The sequence below is a fragment of the Mixophyes fleayi genome, chromosome 2, assembly GCF_038048845.1.
Source record: "Mixophyes fleayi isolate aMixFle1 chromosome 2, aMixFle1.hap1, whole genome shotgun sequence".
In the NCBI taxonomy this organism is placed as follows: domain Eukaryota; kingdom Metazoa; phylum Chordata; class Amphibia; order Anura; family Limnodynastidae; genus Mixophyes; species Mixophyes fleayi.
In genome coordinates, this window is record NC_134403.1 from 47,006,125 (window position 1) to 47,024,589 (window position 18,465).

General features: G+C 42.2%; 1 protein-coding gene across 2 annotated transcripts in view; it reads right to left on the reverse strand.

Moving 5' to 3' along the window:
- ATP8A2 (ATPase phospholipid transporting 8A2) overlaps positions 1-18,465 on the reverse strand; it is a 612,290-nt gene that overhangs the window by 162,968 nt on the left and 430,857 nt on the right. For both annotated transcript variants that reach the window (XM_075198918.1, XM_075198920.1), the window contains 2 exons: positions 875-936; positions 717-773 (listed from right to left, as the gene is read on the reverse strand). In XM_075198918.1, coding sequence (XP_075055019.1) covers positions 717-773; positions 875-936 — 119 coding nt within the window. The remainder of the gene's footprint in view (positions 1-716; positions 774-874; positions 937-18,465) is intronic.

Consider the following 18,465-nt stretch of genomic DNA (forward strand, 5'->3'; position numbering starts at 1 on the left):
TTCAAATTACTCACCCTTACCTACAAAGCCCTCAACAACACCACCCCTGCATACACCTTGAATCTCATATCAAAATACTCTCCTTCCCGCCCTTTTAGATCTACCTCTGACCTGCGCCTTGTCTGGTCTCTGGTAACCACCTCTCACTCCTGCCTACAAGACTTCTCCCGTGCTGCTCCCCACTTATGGAATTCCCTACCACGCTCAAACAGACTTTCCCACAGCCTTCAAATCTTTGAAAACCCATCTCTTTTATTTTTTAAAGGTGACCTTATCCCCCGATAAGATTATTTACACTAATGCACCCTCACAACTATCCCAATCTCCACTCTGAGACACATTTGCTCGTCTTGTGCCTTCTCCACTTAGAATGTAAGCTCTCTAATGAGCAAGGGGCCCTTCATACCTTTTGTTATCATGTCTGCATTTATTTTGCCTGCCTTGTATGTCCCAGTTTTATGTATGTCCTGTTTTCCCTACTGTACGGTGCTGCGGAGCACAGTGGCGCCTTACAAATCTACAATAATAATAACAACAACACATACCTCACATTCCCAAATGAAAAATATGGACAAATTAGGCCACACCCCTAATACACCCAAACCTTGCTGAGATTCCAAACTCATTTCTACTGAGGCCACGCCCGTCTTTTGTTAGTTTGAAACAGTAAGGAGGTAAGCATGTTATATTGTCTCTCCATAAGTCAGATCACTTACTTTTGTCCATGCTGTGGTTTCCAAGCCAGCTTTTAAACAGACCGTCACCACAACATACTGTAAGTACAAACAGATAGAAAACCACATGAACATCAGGCAAGCACAATATGAGAAATGTAATAACACTAAGAAAACACTTTTCCCATAGAGGTACTTACAGTGTAAACAATGTTCCCAACAAACAAATAATCAGTGACGTGTCCGCTGCTGAACACAGCATCTGTAGAGAAGGTGAGATGGAGAACATAGATAAGTCACCTACTGGTGATCATTCACACTCCCAAGTTTATTTGTGGACAGATGTTGACATAGCTAGGCCTCATTTTCCAGTTCAGAGCTTTAAACACACATTACTGACTATTTAACATAATAATACCCTCTTACCTCTCTGACTGTCTGTATTACCCAGTATTGTTTTATTACTGTGTATATGTTCCCAATTGCAAAACGCTACAAAATTTTCTGGTGCTATATAAATAAATGTTGATGGTGATGATGGTGATGATGATGATGATGATAGTAGTTTAGAAACAGAAAGCTTACATGAGGGCTCATCTCTATATTTTAGGTTTGAACATTTGCAACAGTGATGTCACATAAGTAAAAAAGGAGATCGATACTCAGTAGCAATCTGATTAAAATGGATTGGATCCTTATTGGAAATGGCATCCAAAAATGACTACTATCTGCCCCTTGTGTGCCTATATCTTCCGAATGCACTAACAGGTCCCTGTGTGTTCCACAAGTGAACGGGCAGCTCAGCCTGAGTGCCGAACAACTGGATCTTGTAGGTCTACCACATGGGTGGCCAAACTCAATTCAAAGTGGTTCTGTAGCTAGGTGCTCGGCCAGGGCATCAGGGTTAGGGCGAACCTTGATGTATTGATGTATTGTTATATGAACTTACATGTTTAGTTAATATATGGTAGTAACACTTGACATTTTTATAGCAATAGATAAACACATTCTTTCACAAATAGCAAAGACTCTGACAATCAGTTTCATCACATAGAATCGGAACTGAACATAGATCTGGCTATATATTAGTGTGGTCCAACGCTTTTGGACTATATGGACTATTATGCTGTGAACAGGCTTTCTATCTGAACAATCTCATGCATCACGGTATGCTGCATTGCTAAGGACGATGTCGGAGGCACTGCGCCCTAAAAGGAGCACTTCATTATCTGAATATCCTCCTCTGCTTAGGAGAGGACGTCACTGTGACTGGATCACTGATAAATAACTTCTGGTATGAATTTATTTAAAGAAATAGCGCAGCCCGCTTATTTATATAATTGCATAGGCACTTATTTTTTGTATTGTATATATTCTGAGATAGGAAATCGTTATTTCTGAGACCAGAGTAGAAACTGTTTTTTCCTGTTTTCACCTTACTAAATGATATGCCTTATTACTGATGCATATATCTGGTACAATAGGCCTTTGTGGATGGAGGTCTTGGCTGTATTGGGATGTATTTTGTATGGAAGTGTCATTGTTTGGGATTTGTAAGGTTGCTAGTGAAAACCTCCAATTAGGCATATGTGGAAGGGAATCTGATAGCAGGAAGTGCTAACTAAGTTTTGTGATGAAGTGTTATGCCTGCTCTGGCCAAAGGCCCAACAGGGGGTCGTTACTGTGTGTCCAGAGTGAATTTCATAGATAAGCGTAAATTTGGTTAGCTTTGCAGTGCATGTAAATCCATTTTTGTGTAGAGTATATCCTGATGCTAAAAATAGAATGTGTCTGAAATGTATAAATGTACTGACTTGTACACTGAAATGTGTTCTTCTGATTTTCATCTGACCTGATCACACTAGTACCTTCAACCAGTGTGTGTGAGCAAATAAACATCTTACTTCAAGACCTGCTTGAAAACATCTTCAATATTGCTGTATTCCTGTGATCTGCAGATTAGACCAAAAATCTAATCCGTTCTCCGGCTGTCTCTGAGGTTTGGACCCAAGCGTTTCCAGTACCAAAAATCTAATACGTTCTCCGGCTGTCTTTGAGGTTTGGAGCCAAGCATTTCCAGTACCACAAATCTGCCTGTTACCCAGCAGCCCTGGTCAGTGTGATAGGCCAGGGGGGGATCCATCCACAGCAACCCGGATCCATAGTAAGAGGTCCGGAGTTACCAGCCCGGGTACACCAGCAACGAGGTAAACTAGCAGCGTCAGTTACCCAGAAGGAACATGGTTCTGAGTGCCATAAAAGGATCTCAGTGGTGGCAGCATTGTAAGCCCCTGCTACTGCGGCAAGAGGGTGCATTTGGGATAACGAAATGGAACGGTGGCAAGGTAAGCCCAGCCGGTTCCCAGCAACAACAGACAGGGTGGCATAGGCGGTCCATCCTGTCACAGTCACCTACACAGATTCAGAGTGACGGCGCTAGAGAAATATTATTGTTTTATAATATAATATTTGTAATCTTTTCTGTAATCAAATTTTGAGACATCGCTGCTCTAGAATGTACTTTATATTGCTATTTGTATTAAATTAGTATTTGGAAGTGGAATTAAGAGAAACTGGAGTAAAAAATGGAGATATATGACAATTCATGATAACCATGAATTATGAAATAACTATAGCTATTAATAGTTGCTTTATATTTTCTTTAACTACATATATGTCCCCCTTTTTTGTTTAGATAGCCCTAATCTGTGTACTCACATCATGTAAGTGATAAAGTGACTGTGCCTGACATACTTTATCTGTATTCTGACTGCAAATATTGTTTATCAACCTGGAAACTACTGCTATGTATTAAACATCCTCTTATGACTATATTAACTCTAAATGATGTGAAACATGGAGGTAATAAGCATGGTTCAGCAATAACCTGATAATACTACAGTTCTGCTAAAATGTATATCCTTCATACTTGCCTAATATCCCGGAACATTAGGGAGGCTCCCGATTTTCAGGGAGCCCTTCAGGACTCCAAGAAGAGCAGGCACTCTGCTAGGATTCTGTGCGGAGGTAGGGGTTTAGGACAAGATTTGTGTCACTATAGCCACGCCCTGCTTTACCATGGGCAGAGGGACGGACCATGGTGATGCGATCATATTACCATGCACCCTCCTTACTTGCCACCTGACCTCCCCTCCAGGGGAAAGGAAAGTTGGCAAGTATGATTACCTACCCACTTACCTGCAGTCCGTTCAAGTAGACACCGACAGGTACAGTGCACACTTGCCAACTCTCCCGGAATGTCCAGGAGACTCCCGCATTTCGGGTGAGTCTCACGGACTCCCAGGAGAGTATGGCAATCTCCCACATCTGTCCACTTCCTAGTGAAGTGGGCAGAATTAGGTCCAAAATGCAGCGATTTTTGGAGCCCCGCCCCCTGCACGTCCACCTTGCCAATAGTGTCTTAATCTGATTTCATGTAAGTCAGTTATACACGTGCTTGCTACCTGCTGACTTTTCAGACCTTTTTGGTCCAAGTACCATGCGCGGGAGGGCGTGGCGACATGAACCGCTTCGTCACAGCCCTGCACTCCACAACGAGTCCCATCAAGCCCCCGTCCCGCACACTTCAGTAGGGAAGTGGGTGGAATGCAGGAGCGTGGCCCTTTCTCCTTGGAGCCCGGGGAGAGATGCCCAAAACTTGGGAGTCTCGGAAGTTACAGGAGATAAGGCAATTATGGTTATATAACAAAGGGTATTTAGTTAAGTATAAACACTCCAGTTAATTCAGGTATTTTATTTACCGCAGTAATACCCTGCCTTTGATGCATATTAATGTCAAATAGCGTTTTTCATAAACTCAATACCTGCTAATTTCGAAAACTATGCATGCTTGCAGAACTGTTTTGATGACTAAATCAAGAGCTTCAATATTTAACAGATGTTTTCTTCTAAAGTTATTGCTTGGTAACGGCAAGCAACCATTCTACTATAAAATTACATTTTACCGTAGCAGAGCAACAAAATAGCCGATCCCACCCTTTAAATAAATTGAAATATGCAGAGAAATATGGACTGTTGTTCACTATAATCTATATATATATATATAGGATTTACTGGATATTTAAGGAAAAGCCCAATTAAATAAACCACTGGATTATATTTACCAATGAATAATGCTAAATAATTCTGCAAAGGTGCAAAAAACCCTACTCATTATTTTCTTTTTAGATTTTGTCCACACAAAAATTGTAATAAAAGCTTCTGCCAAGGATGCAAGCCTGAGGGACCAATAAATATTTTAAACTTTACAGAATGCAATATAAGTTATTAGACCTTGTGAAGGGCAGGAGTCGAGTGAGGACTCCGGAGACAGACGTACAGTTCAACAGCAGCTTTATTATATCCAAATGTATGAACTCTAAACACAGCAACACTGGAACAGGAGTGATTAGTGTGAAGGAGGCAGGGGAGAGCCTGGGGGGTAAGACTCAGCTCAGCAACCGATTTCAAAGGGAAAAATGCAGGTGGCCCAGTGACCCAGCCCAAGAGAGCCCACTAAGGGACCAGCTCGGATGGCATATGCCCGCCTGCCCCTGAGGATAGGAGTGAAGAGGCTATATTCAATATAAACATTGTTTACACCAAAAGAGGGCAGCATAGAGTGGGCCTACATACTTCTTCCTACTAGTCTACTTCATCCTGGTCCTGCTGGATGTGATGAGGTAGAGCAATCTCATGCTTCTGGAGAAGTCAGTATCTTCTTCATAAGTGGCCAACTCTCAGCCTACATCATTTCTTTCCTATAAGAGGGTGGTCTCAGATTAGGAACTCCAACACTCCTGCCTTGCCCAAGATGAAAAAAATCCACATTGTGACATAGGTGTTCCAGCTGATGACAAACCTCAAAAGATGAGGGCTTAAATCACATGTACCAACTCTTCAAGCAAGAGGCATCCCGCGTGGGGTACCACCACTTCACAAAGGAATGGTCAGTGGTGACAACAAAATAAAATCCGTCCTAAAGAGGAGAACCTGGACCACCCACTATACAGTGAGGCTCTCCTTCTCCATGATAGAGTACCGGGTTTCCCTGAGATAGAGCATCTGGCTTACATACAGCACAAGATGCTCTACACCCTCAAAGTACTGACACAGAGCAGCCCCAAGTCCAATTTCAGAAGTACCCATTTGGAGAAATGCTAATTATAAATTCAAAGACCAAAGGACAAGGTCCTCACAAAAGGTTTTCTTTGATCTAATAAAACAAGCTTGATACCTGGGGGTCAACTGAATAAAATTAGGGATACTTTTAAACAAATTTGTTAGTGAAGCTGCAAGGCAGGAACAGTTAGGTATAAACCTTCTATAATATCCTGTCAAGCCAGAAAACAAGTGCATCTCATTTTTTTGTTTGGGGCTTAGCAGCATTGTTCAAATCCTTTATTAACTTTAACTTCCTACAATGTACCATACATACTCAGGTTTCATGTTTTCTCAGGGCAGCACGGTGGCTAAGTGGTTAGCACTTCTGTCTTACAGCACTGGGGTCAATTCCCGAGCATGGCCTTATCTGTGAGGAGTTTGTATGTTCTCCCTGTGTTTGCGTGGGTTTCCTCTGTGTGCTCCAGTTTCCTCCCACACTCCAAAAACATACTGCTAGGTTAATTGGCTGCTTACAAATTGACCCTAGTCTGTGTGTCTGTCTATCTGTGTCTGTCTGTCTGTGTGTGTATATTAGGGAATTTAGACTGTAAGCCCCAATGGGGCAGGGACTGATGTGAGTGAGTTCTCTGTACAGCGCTACGGAATTAGTGGCGCTATATAAATAAATGGTAATAGTAATAATAATAATAATAATAATAATAATATTTCTTCAGATTGGCAGTAAGGCCAAAGAAGGACTGTACATAGTCTATTTAGATGGATCTGCCAAACGAAATTAAGCACACTTACTGTATGTTATCCGACATGCCACTGCATTTTGATCAGGGCAGAGCATCCAAGCCATTAGAAGGAAGCTGGGGTGCCAAAGTATCTTTACAAATTGGTGCACCCCCAAATGGGTGACAAAGGAGGTTTTTAGCTTTGCCTCATGGATATTAGCAGACCAAGATGGCCCATTTGTGAGATCCAGCATGGGAATATATATGATAGAGCTGAGATGTTTGAGAAGACGTCAAATGTGGAAACACTATTCAACCTGCAAAAAGTTTATTCAAATCCTTGTACTTCCATAGTTTTTTGTGATCAGCACCATGGGATTACACCATTCACCCATGGACTTCTCAAAGACCTCCAGCCTCATCTTATTTTGAACTTGTCTATAGGACAAACAATTACCCCTAGCACCATAATAATATTTTGCTGTACCATGTTGGTTCTTCGGAAAATATAACTGGAAACTGCAATCAAAGCTTCAAAAGACTCCACCTACTCCTAGTTTAGGAATAGCTCTAAAGGAACCTTGAATTCTGTCAACTGGAGTCTATGGTAACCTAAGGATCAAAATCACGCCTAAATGGGTGCACAAACAAGGCTTCTTGCTCCTTCCAACCGCCTTTAAAATGCTTACATGATTTAATTGTATTCCCCGTCAGGTATCGAGCTGCAAAGTCTCATAGGCTACTTCCCCAACTGCATAAAAATACACAAGGGGGCGCTAGTCTTCTCACTTCCCATCAAATTTATTAAAATACATTAATTTTATATATAAATGCAGATATCTTGTAAATATATTCATAGACAGTATAAAAAAAGCTCTGCATATGACATAGAGATTCGACAGTACATTCTATAGTCTCAGAATTTATATTGGACTTATAGTATTATAGTCATGTGATATTAACAGACCACTCCCAGTGAGGCAAAAGCAATAAATAAGCATATAAATATATTGGAGATATTGAAAAAAGTTAGTATGACTTCTTGCGTTTGTTTTGTGATATATTGCTCTTTGCAGTGTGGAATTACATCAACGAGATGTAGTCAGGCACAATATCCAGCCTATGGAATAGAAGATGAGTGTCACGTATATTCCCTCGTTGTAGTATGTTGAACTATTCCACTGTTGCTATCGGTATGGCAAATAATCACTTCAAGTCAAACCACACTGTTGGAATCAATATAATAAAACTCTCCGTTTTATGTGTAGAGCTGATTAAAAAGTCCCGTACAGTGCACTGTATTTCATATCTTAATGGCCCAAAAGACTTCATATAAGTTTGACAGACACATAAACAGACCTCAGTCTGTATAGGTTAACTTGGAGATAATGAAAGAGTCACCTGGTTTGCCGGTCGGCTGGACAGACCCTCCTGTGTGGAGCCGTCTCTTTCGTAGTGCCGTGTAAATGCAACACATCCAGAACTCCGTATAAGTTGTTCAGATCCCCGGGGATATCGTGGCATAAAGTGGATATGCAAAGCTTTCAGTAAAAAACAGGCTTGACGCGTTTCTCGGCTATAGCCGTTTCATCAGAAGCTCAATGGATCTCAAATATCCTGACAGTGTATATATACACACCCTCCTGCAGGTGTCTAATTGATCAATTGACTTCATTCAGTCCAGAATCACCTTATAACCTGATTAATTTATATCTCCAAGGTTAAAGGACTTCTGCATAATCTTTCATATTGTGTAAACTGTAATTAAATCACATGTAGTCTCTGTCTCCTTACTCTCCAGAGAGAGTTAAATATATCATAGTCCAGTGTTATAAAAATAATCATCATGTTCCAACATTGCATCAAAAATAAAAATAAACAAACATACATACAATAAAATCAATAGAATCCGTAAAAATGCCGACCCATAATCCTCACACATGACAAGTGTGAAAACATTCTCATCTTATCAAAGTGTCAAAAACATATACATCCACTTATATATGCAGATAAATGTTGCTTTCCATTTATAAGAGTGCAACAGACAGAAAAGCTTTCTCAGCTTTTTCTTACTTTGCTCTAATTACCATGGGTATTAACCCTTACAAACATCAGACATTTCAATCTCATTTATCTGAAAGTACTTCATCATCATTAGATACTATAATAATACATAAATCAATAAGGCGAAAATAGTATTACCTAAAGAGAGGAAAATTCCTATTTTAAAATTCAAATATTAGCATAGAGCAGAATCCGAATAAAAACAAAAATCAACATTGAGCAGCTACATGTCTCGAACTGACATCATAAGGGGTCTCCAATTCTCACATCAGCCTCGCTGAATTCTGCTTAGCTTTGAAATCTCACTTATACTTTACTCCGTATCCATGGAGTTGTATAACAGTGACAGAATCTTTAAGTAGTCTTATTCAAATGAGAAGGCACCAATAGTTTTCTATATTTAATCATAGATTGAAACTCAAATATTTAGCTCTATAAAATCATTGAACATAAAATAGAGTAATAATAGGGGTAAAGATGAAAATAGAAATCAAATACGTCAGGCGGCTATATATCTCGTACCCATACCCTGCAGGGGTCTCCCATCCGAACATCAACCTTACTAGAGTCTGCTTAGCTTTAAAAATCTCACTCATATCTTGCTTCGTAATCACAAGGCAATATAACAGTAACAAAGTCTTTTAATATTATTGTTCAAGTGTGAAAACAACAATAATGTTCTGTGTTCCTTTCATCATAGATTGTTTAGCTCTAATACAATCATTAAGGCCATTTGGCGACAGGGTCTTTAATTTAAAAATCCAGAAGGCCTCCCGTCTGCAGAGGAGGTTAAATCTATCGCCTCCTCTGTCTGTGACATTCACCTGCTCTATGGCTTTAACCAATAGGCCTGATAGCTTCGTGCCTTGATACATATTGATATGGGCTGATAAGGAATGGAATCTTGTATTTCTCAGTATATTCCGGTAGTGTTCTCGGAATCGTACTCCCAAAGTTCTAATCGTACGTCCTATATATTGTTTGCCGCACTTGCAGCTTATGACATAGATTATGAAGGTCGATTGACAATCCAAAGTCTTTGTAATGGGGAATTTTTCCCCTGATGTAAAAGAGATGAAATTGATGGCTTTATGATCTGCGTATACACATGACATGCATTTTGGTTTTCCACATTTAAGAAAGCCTTTTCCTCTACTAAGCCATCTCTCTGCATGTGGAATTTTAACAGGAATAGGGATCTTATTCTCCCCTTTATAAAAACTAGGAGCCAGTCTTTCTTTTAGATTTCTCGATCTTCTAAAGACTATCATATTGTTTTTCTCAATCATGTGTCCAATGTGATCATCTAGTTCTAAGAGGGACGCATTCTTATTGATGATCTGTTTGATTTGTTTGGCATAACAATTATATTGGGTTATAAAAACTAAAGACCTATCCTTCGGTGTAACTCTAACACGGTCCATAAAAAGTTTGCATCTATCGAGTTTCATGTCCTCATCATACGCCTTATCCAGGATGTGGCTTGGATAACCTAATTCAGGTATCAAGCTACAAAGTCTCATAGGCTACTTCCCCAACTGTACCTACAACCTTAAAAGAACCGTGCCATATAGACAAGAGCTTGCTCTCCTGTTTGCGGAAAAGTAACAGGACTTTTCTCCAGGTGCAAATACAAAAGATCAGGCATTATTGTTAAACAACTGTACTTGTGTACCGTATGTTGCACATTTCTTACATTTTTCCAGGCCAAATGACCAACCTAATAAAGGCCATGAATCAAAATATATTGTAAAACATTCTTGAATCCTTCCATGAATACCCTGAAACCAGCTCAAAAGACGAAAACATGGTTGCAGTCTGGGGCAGCTCATGGACAGCAAACAGTAGAAAGGAGAAAAGTTAATTCCAGTCTGCAATGAATAAACCTTCCCAATACTGCCTTTAATGTACCAATAAAATTCAGTCTGCAGAATCAAAAATGTTCCACCTAAATTGGGTCAGTTAGGAGGTATGCTGTAAAATTGAAATAGCAAAAATGTTTCTGTACACTTAAGCTTCTGTACACGCTACTTTAACTCTAGTGTAGAGTTACATCTAGCTCACCAATTCGGTCATCTTTATCAACTTGGATACATGAAACAGGCTGTTGGGAGAGGCAGCGCAAAGCTATGTCTCCCAAAAGGCATATCCTAAAGTAAGTCATACACAGATGCATATTAAACAGCATCTTTGGCTTACATCTCCAGGCCCCTACTGTACTAAACTTTCATGTGAATTCCCCTGACCCACATTTTCAAACGCAAGTGGGCATGCACAAGTCAGCAAATATAAGATACGTTCAATTATTGGGCCCACATTACTATTATTAACGTTTATTGATAGGGAGGCACAGAAGACAAACAACAAGACAGTACATGGTATAACAGTACAATACAGCAAACAAATAACACTACAACTCTCAACACAGTTACAGGGATGCAAGGGGTATATTCAGCGCAGGCTGAATCCTATGCAAAGAACTCAAGGAGAAGGTGCGCAGTGTAGCTGGTGAGCAAAAGTTATAGGTAATGAAAGAAAGAGAGTCCTGCTCACTAGAGCTTACAATTTAAAGGGAAAGGGGCAGACAAATGGTTGACACATGAGAAGAGCCAAAGTAATGGGATCTGAGTGCAAGAAGCAAGAGAGGGAGAGATGGTGGATGAAAGAAGGCAAGGAATAAAACATGGTGAAATGGTTAAGTGAAGGACTGGTAGGCTTTTCTAAACAGGTAGGTTTTCAATGATCGTTTAAAGCTATACAGGCTAGGGGATAGTCTGATAGAATGTGGGAGATCGTTATAGTGGTGGCGGCAGCACGCGAGGAATCTTGCATAAGGGAGTGAAATGTGGTTACCAGAGGGGAGCAAAGGCGAAGATCACTGGTCGACCGGAGAGGGCAGCAGGCAGATGTGGAGCAGCGATAGAGGAAGATAAGTCTATATGCAACATTAAGTATAGATCGAAGAGGAGAGAGATGAGAGTGGGGGAGGCCAGTAAGGAGAAGGATGCAGCAGTCGAGACGAGAAATCATCAGTGAGTGGATAAGAGTTTTGGTGGCATCCTGGGAGTGGAAGGGTCTGATACAGGTGATGTTGTGAAACTGGAAGTGCCAGGATTGGGCAACAAATTTAATGTGATGGGCGAAGGAGAGGATAGAGTCAAGAATGTCACCCAGGCAGCGGAGTTGAGGAACAGAGGAGATAATGGTGTTGTAAACAGTGACATATAGGTTGGAAGGGGAGGAGACTCTTGATGAAGGGAAGACAATAAGTTCAGTTTTGGCCATGTTAAGTTTGAGAAAGCATAAGGATATCCAGGAGGAGATGGCGGAGAGAGGCAACTGGACATCCAACAGCGGGTGATCCACAGTGTCAAAGGCCCCAGAGAGGACCGGGAGGAGATAAGCAGATCATTGGTGACTTTGGTCAAGGCAGTTTATGTGGTGTGGTTGTGGCGGAGTCCAGATTAGAGAGGATCAAGGAGGGAGTTGTCAGAGAGGAAGCTGCAGAGACATTTGTAGACAAGCCACTCAAGTATTTTGGAGGCAAAAGGGAGAAGAGAAATGGGGCGGTAGCTAGAGAGTGAGGAGGGGTAAAGTTTGGGTTTTTTAAGAATAGGTGGGAAAAGAGCATGTTTAAAGGATGAGGGGAATATTCTAGTGGAGAGGGACAGATTGAGCAAAGTAGCAGCTGGCAGTGGGGCAAAGGAGGTGAGGGGATGGGATCCAGGGGGAGGTTGAGGGTGAAGAGGATAATATAAGAGAATGATTTTGTCACCCGTAGTGGAGCGGAAGAAGCACAAGAGGTGATAGCTGAAGGAAGATGAGGGTGGAAAGGTAGGGGTGGCAGAAGAGTGATGGGAAGAGGAGGTTTCGTATCCTCAATTTTGGAAGTGAAAAAGCAGGAAAAGTCAGTGGCAGTAAGGGAGGATGGGAGGGGAGGGGGAGGCAATGGCGTGTGATGAAAGTGGCAGAAAAGCAGCAGGGTTTGGAGGACTGTAAAGAGATGAGAGACTATGAGAGACATTGGGGTATCTGATCAGAAACGGTATCCCACACATAGAGCCGTTTTAAATTTCATAATTCCATAAGAATTATATCAGATCAAGCAAATAAGAAGATTACAGATAAGTATTTAACTAAACTACACTACAGTAAAAAATTATGGGGGACTAATATGACAAATAACAATGCAAACAGATTCATTATTTCTTATCCTAATTATTTCTTTATTCTAACATGGGGGCAATATTATTTATTTATTACATAAACGGGCACTATTCATGACTTGTTATACTAAGAAGGCCAACACTTGTAGCAGTACAGGTGTCCATACCAAGGGTGTTTTCACACTTTTTTTTTACAAAATATCCAGAAGGGCCCAGTGCTACATAGCATGGGGCTGAGCCTCTCTTGATATAAGAACCCAATTGTTTGTTCATTCCTCCCCTCCCCACTCCTCCAAGTAGCACTGGACCGGAAAGTTATGTACGGTAAATACGGATGTTTCCATCCGGTTTGCCCTAAGACGTATATCAAACTATATGTGATTTAGGGGTTTTCAACACCACCACAAGAAAATCACGTTCTTAAATTAACTGCTTTGTGTAATATGCCAGGAAAACAAAAATAAACCACTTTGCAGCTCCAAATTGCTAAAAAGTACATAAGAAAAAAGCAATGTATTTAGTACCAGTTTTCAATGGCATGTTCAAGCCAAGAAATTAAAGTCATTTGAAGGTCAAAACTTCCCTTAATTTGAAGAGTCAGTTTATCACACTACTTTATGGCATTGTATCCAGTATTTGACACACATAAATTACTTTAGTGTTAGCTAACACAAAACAAATCAAAGTTATTTACAGCAGACGGATTAATTCCCACTGTCTCATTCGATAAAATAAAGAAATAATGGACAATGTTTGTATAGAGTTTAAGCTCGGTTTGGCTATTGAGTTGAAGCCAGATAAACAGCAAAAGGGTGTAACTACATTGACATTAACCTCATAATTCATAAATATGCCTATTTATTTTCCAAATGCTCAAATTACAAGTACATATTTAAAAAAAGAAAGTCTATCAAAGTTTAACACTTTACTTATTAATTACTGAGCATAGCCATTTCAATAACACAGGAAGACTGTATAGCTAGCCCACTACCTTGCATGTGCTACCAATATTATTTTAGTGCTGTCAGCATAACTGATTTGGTTACTTTTTAGAGTCAAGCAAACCCTACAGCTCATCAGTCTCCCATAGATATAAAGGGATATAAACAGTATCAGAATTCTATTCAGGGAATCTTATTCTAATTTTAGTCTATGCTTATTTGAATAGATCTATTACACGATCGAGTTTAACACAGGTGAGTCGAGGCATTACGGAGCGATGATCGGGATCAAAGTAAAGGTCAGTAACAGGATTTCAATAAGACACAATAAGGGAGAAAGCACACCTGAATTCTCTCATGCACGGGATGTGGCACGAGCCACAAAAATATAGAAATTGGCCAGGAGGACCCTAAGATTCGGAGCAGGTAGGTACCTTACAATACCCCCTAGAGGAGAGGTATCGGGATATTTATCTTCAGGATTATTTTCCTGTAAGACTATTATAAACTTTCTTGGTTGACTGTCCGGCAGAATAAACAGTGGTGAAAATGAAGAAGAAGGAATTGAATAGGTCAGTTACAAGGGCCAAGGGAAATATTCTCTTCTTATCTTGGTAATCAAAACAAAGGTGGAGACCTCCATCCTATTTACCAACAAGCTCCGGCAGCTATTAGCTGCACCCAGTCCTCAGACAGTGAGTGGCAACATACTGAACACAGATCAAGTCGAGACTAAGAGCTCTCCTGCACATTCTACAGGATGTTTCCACCCTGATGGATGTCAGCAGCACAAGCACAGAATAGCTAAGTACAGTGGGCTGGGGGAGTCATAATATGTCAGAGGAGGTGTCATAATGTGTCTGGGCAGGGGTGGAGTGATGTGTCTGGGGGGTGTGATAAATGTAATATTTTATTATAATGTATGTAATATATACTGCGTAATCTGTGTTAGGCACTTTGTTCACTTATTCTCAGTTTTCCATATTTCATGTACCTATACATTTTCCAAACAGGTCCCAACATTCCAGGATCCCTACAAGACTCAGGCTGTGAAAGTTGCAATAACAGGTAGGTGAGAGAAACACTGTTTTAATACATGATATGTCATGTCTAAAGAGGCACAGCCACACCCTATGTTGGCCACTCCTCCACCACAATTTGGTCACGCCCCTTTGATACACAACTAATATCCTGTTCATCTGTGGAGGGGGAGGCCCACAAAGCTGCTGTACCAGGGGCCCAAATTCCTCTTGGCGGCCCTGGACCTACACTTTATATATATAAATAATTTTAAATTGTATTATTCTTATAATTTACTAGTAGGAACTAGGCTGTACCGCAATCCATAATTTTTCATATTAACCCACAAAAGGCATAAGGTCCATTTCATAAAATGCACAGAATGTTAGGAACCCCTCCAGCCGGCACAACACAACCCGGAGTCTACTCTGCCAGTCAGGTGTTCACTGGAGCCCCTGATGGTGGGGACAGACTGGGCTGCAGACTGACAGAGGGTCGTGAAGTGTGTACCGGCTGGGGAGAACCCAGGCAAGAAGAGTCAGGTCCACGCAGAGGTCAAAGGCCGGCAGCAGGTAACAGTAATGATGAACAAGCTGAGGTCAGAGGTCACAGGCAAAGTAGCAGAACGGGTAAACAAGCCAAGGATCAGGGTCACAGGAAACACAAGCGAAGTCCAATACGAAGCCAAGGGTCATACACGGGAAGTCAAACGTAGATACAGGATACAGGAACTGGAACAAGCAGGTCAGCAGACTGGAGCACAGAAGCTATAACCGGCAATGAGGCAGCAGACCTCATTGCCTTAAATACCCAGCTGAACCAATCACAGGTTGAACACACTCCTGCAGGTTAATAGAGCAGTCACTAATAGAGCCAATCAGGGCTTGCCCCTGGCCTGCACAGTTGCAGGCTAATGCCTGTAATTGCCTCCTTTAATCTGCCCCTATTAATTAGCCCACAGGCTGTAGAATCGCTGCGCCCGGCTTCCTCCTATTGCCGGGACGCAGCTCTGAAGCGTCTGCTGGTTGCCCCGGCAACGGCCGGGTTATGGCCGGAAATGACGTCCCGGTCGCCATGGCGACGGCCGGGACGCGGGTAAGTGAGTCGCGGCGGCTGGGCACTGCCGCGGCTCGTAACAGTACCCCCCCCTTGAGGAGGGGTCGAGGGACCCCGACATCCTGGTTTCCTAGGGAATTTTTTGAAGAACTCCTTCAGTTTCTTTGGGGCATGGAGTTGTCTCCGCGGAACCCAAGATCGCTCTTCTAATCCGCGATTCCTCCATTGTATAAGGAAATGCACCTGTCCTTGAACATTTTTAGAATCAAGGACCTTTTGAATCACGAATTTTTGTGGCCCACTGGAACCTCTCCCAGGCACACTTGAAGACTGGGCTTGACCAGGATAAAGCACTGGCTTCAATAGAGAACAATGAAAGGTGTTTGGAATTCTTAACGAGCCTGGAATTTTTAACCTAAATGCGACGGAGTTCACCTGCTTGATGATAAGAAACGGCCCGATGAACTTAGGGCCCAATTTCTTGCAAGGTTGTCTGAGCCTGATATTTTTTGTAGACAGCCAGACTTTCTGGCCAACCTTAAGGGAGCAGGGGGTACGGTGTCGGTCCGAAGTTTTTTTTGCAACAAGTGAGGCTTGTTTTAAAGATGAATGTACTTTCTTCCAGACAACTCTGAGATCCCTGGCAGTGGAACGGATCTCCTGGATACCAACGGACTGGAGTGAATACAAAGAGTTAGATCTGGGGTGGAAACCATAATTGCAAAAGAACGGAGAGGTTTTCGTGGATGAGTGACAGGAGTTGTTACAGGCAAATTCTGCCCAGGGCAACAAGGAGGACCAGTTGTCATGGAACTCCGATATGTAGCATCGCAAGAACTTCTCCAAGGACTGGTTAACCCTTTCAGTCTGCCCATTTGACTGAGGGTGGTATGCAGATGATAAACTGACCTTGATTCCCAGGAGGGTACAGAATGATCTCCAGAACTGCGCTATGAACTGGGAACCCCGATCGGAGACGATGTCTGTAGGGAGTCCATGGAGGCGGAAAATGTGTTGAATGAACAAAACTGCCAAATCTCGAGCAGTAGGCAGCCTAGTGAGTGGAATGAAGTGTGCCATCTTGCTGAACCGGTCTACCACGACCCAAATGGTATTGTGTCCCGCAGAGGGTGGCAGATCGACTATAAAGTCCATGGACAGATGTGTCCAAGGTTTACCAGGGGCGGCCAACGGAACTAACTGACCTACCGGGCGAGTCCTGGGAACTTTGTTCCTGGCACAAACTTCACAGGACCGGACGTGACTCTTGACGTCAGCAGACAGAGACGGCCACCATACAGTACGGGAAAGGATTTCCAGTGTTTTGTAGACTCCAGGATGCCCAGCAGTCCGACTGTTGTGTGCCTCAGCAAGGACTGTCTTCCTTAGATGAACTGGGACAAACAAACATCCTGCCGGAGTGTTATCAGGAGCCAACCTCTGGAACCTTTGTAAGGTACAGCTCAAATCTTGAGTTAATCCGGCATGAATCATAGACACAGGAACAATAGGCTCTGAGCAGGTGACCAGAGCATGATGTGCCAGGAAACTTCTAGACAGGGCGTCCGCTTGAATATTTTTGGAACCAGGACGATAGGTGATAATAAAGTTGAACCGAGTGAAGAACAGCGACCACCGAGCCTGTCGGGGGTTCAGACGTTTGGCTGACTGTATATACTGTAAGTTCTTATGATCCGTTATAACGGAGATCTGGTGTGCAGCGCCTTCCAACCAGTGTCGCCATTCCTCAAAGGCCCATTTAATTGCCAGCAATTCTCGGTTTCCCACGTCATAGTTGGTTTCCGCTGATGAGAACTGACGGGAAAAAAAGGCACATGGATGTAAGCGGTGGGTCTGGGGGTCTTTTTGTGACAAGACAGCCCCAGCACCGACGTCAGAAGCATCTACCTCAAGAACAAACGGTACCCTAGGATCCGGATGTCTGAGAACCTGAGCAGACACAAAAGCTTTCTTCAGGGTTTTGAATGCATTTATTGCCTGTTGTGACCAAACAGTTGGATCACCTCCTTTGCGGGTCAAGGTGACAATAGGAGCCACGATATCAGCAAAGCCGCCAATAAACCTCCTGTAGTAATTGGCGAATCCCAGGAATCTCTGGACCGCCTTGAGGTTATTCGGTTGAATCCAATCCAGAATTGCTTGGACCTTGGTTGGGTCCATGGAGAAACCTTCTGAGGAGATTAGATAACCGAGGAAGGATACCTTCTGGACCTCGAACTCGCATTTCTCGAGTTTCGCGTAGAGGTGATGTTCCCGTAATTTCTGTAGGATTTGTCTGACATGACCCTGGTGCGCAGACAACGATTTTGAATATATGAGGATGTCATCAAGGTAAACAACAACAAAGTGTCCCAGGAACTCACGTAACACCTCATTAATCAAATCCTGAAATACGGCAGGAGCATTACTCAGGCCAAACGGCATGACCAGGTATTCGTAATGGCCCGAGAGCGTGTTGAACGCCGTCTTCCACTCATCACCTGCTCTAATACGTATGAGATTATAGGCTCCACGAAGATCAATTTTTGTGAAGATAGTGGCTCCTCTTAATTGATCAAAAAGAACGGAGATGAGGGGAAGGGGGTAGGTGTTCTTAACCGTAATAAGGTTCAGCCCTCGATAGTCGATACAGGGTCTGAGTCCACCGTCCTTCTTGGGTACAAAGAAACACCCTGCTCCT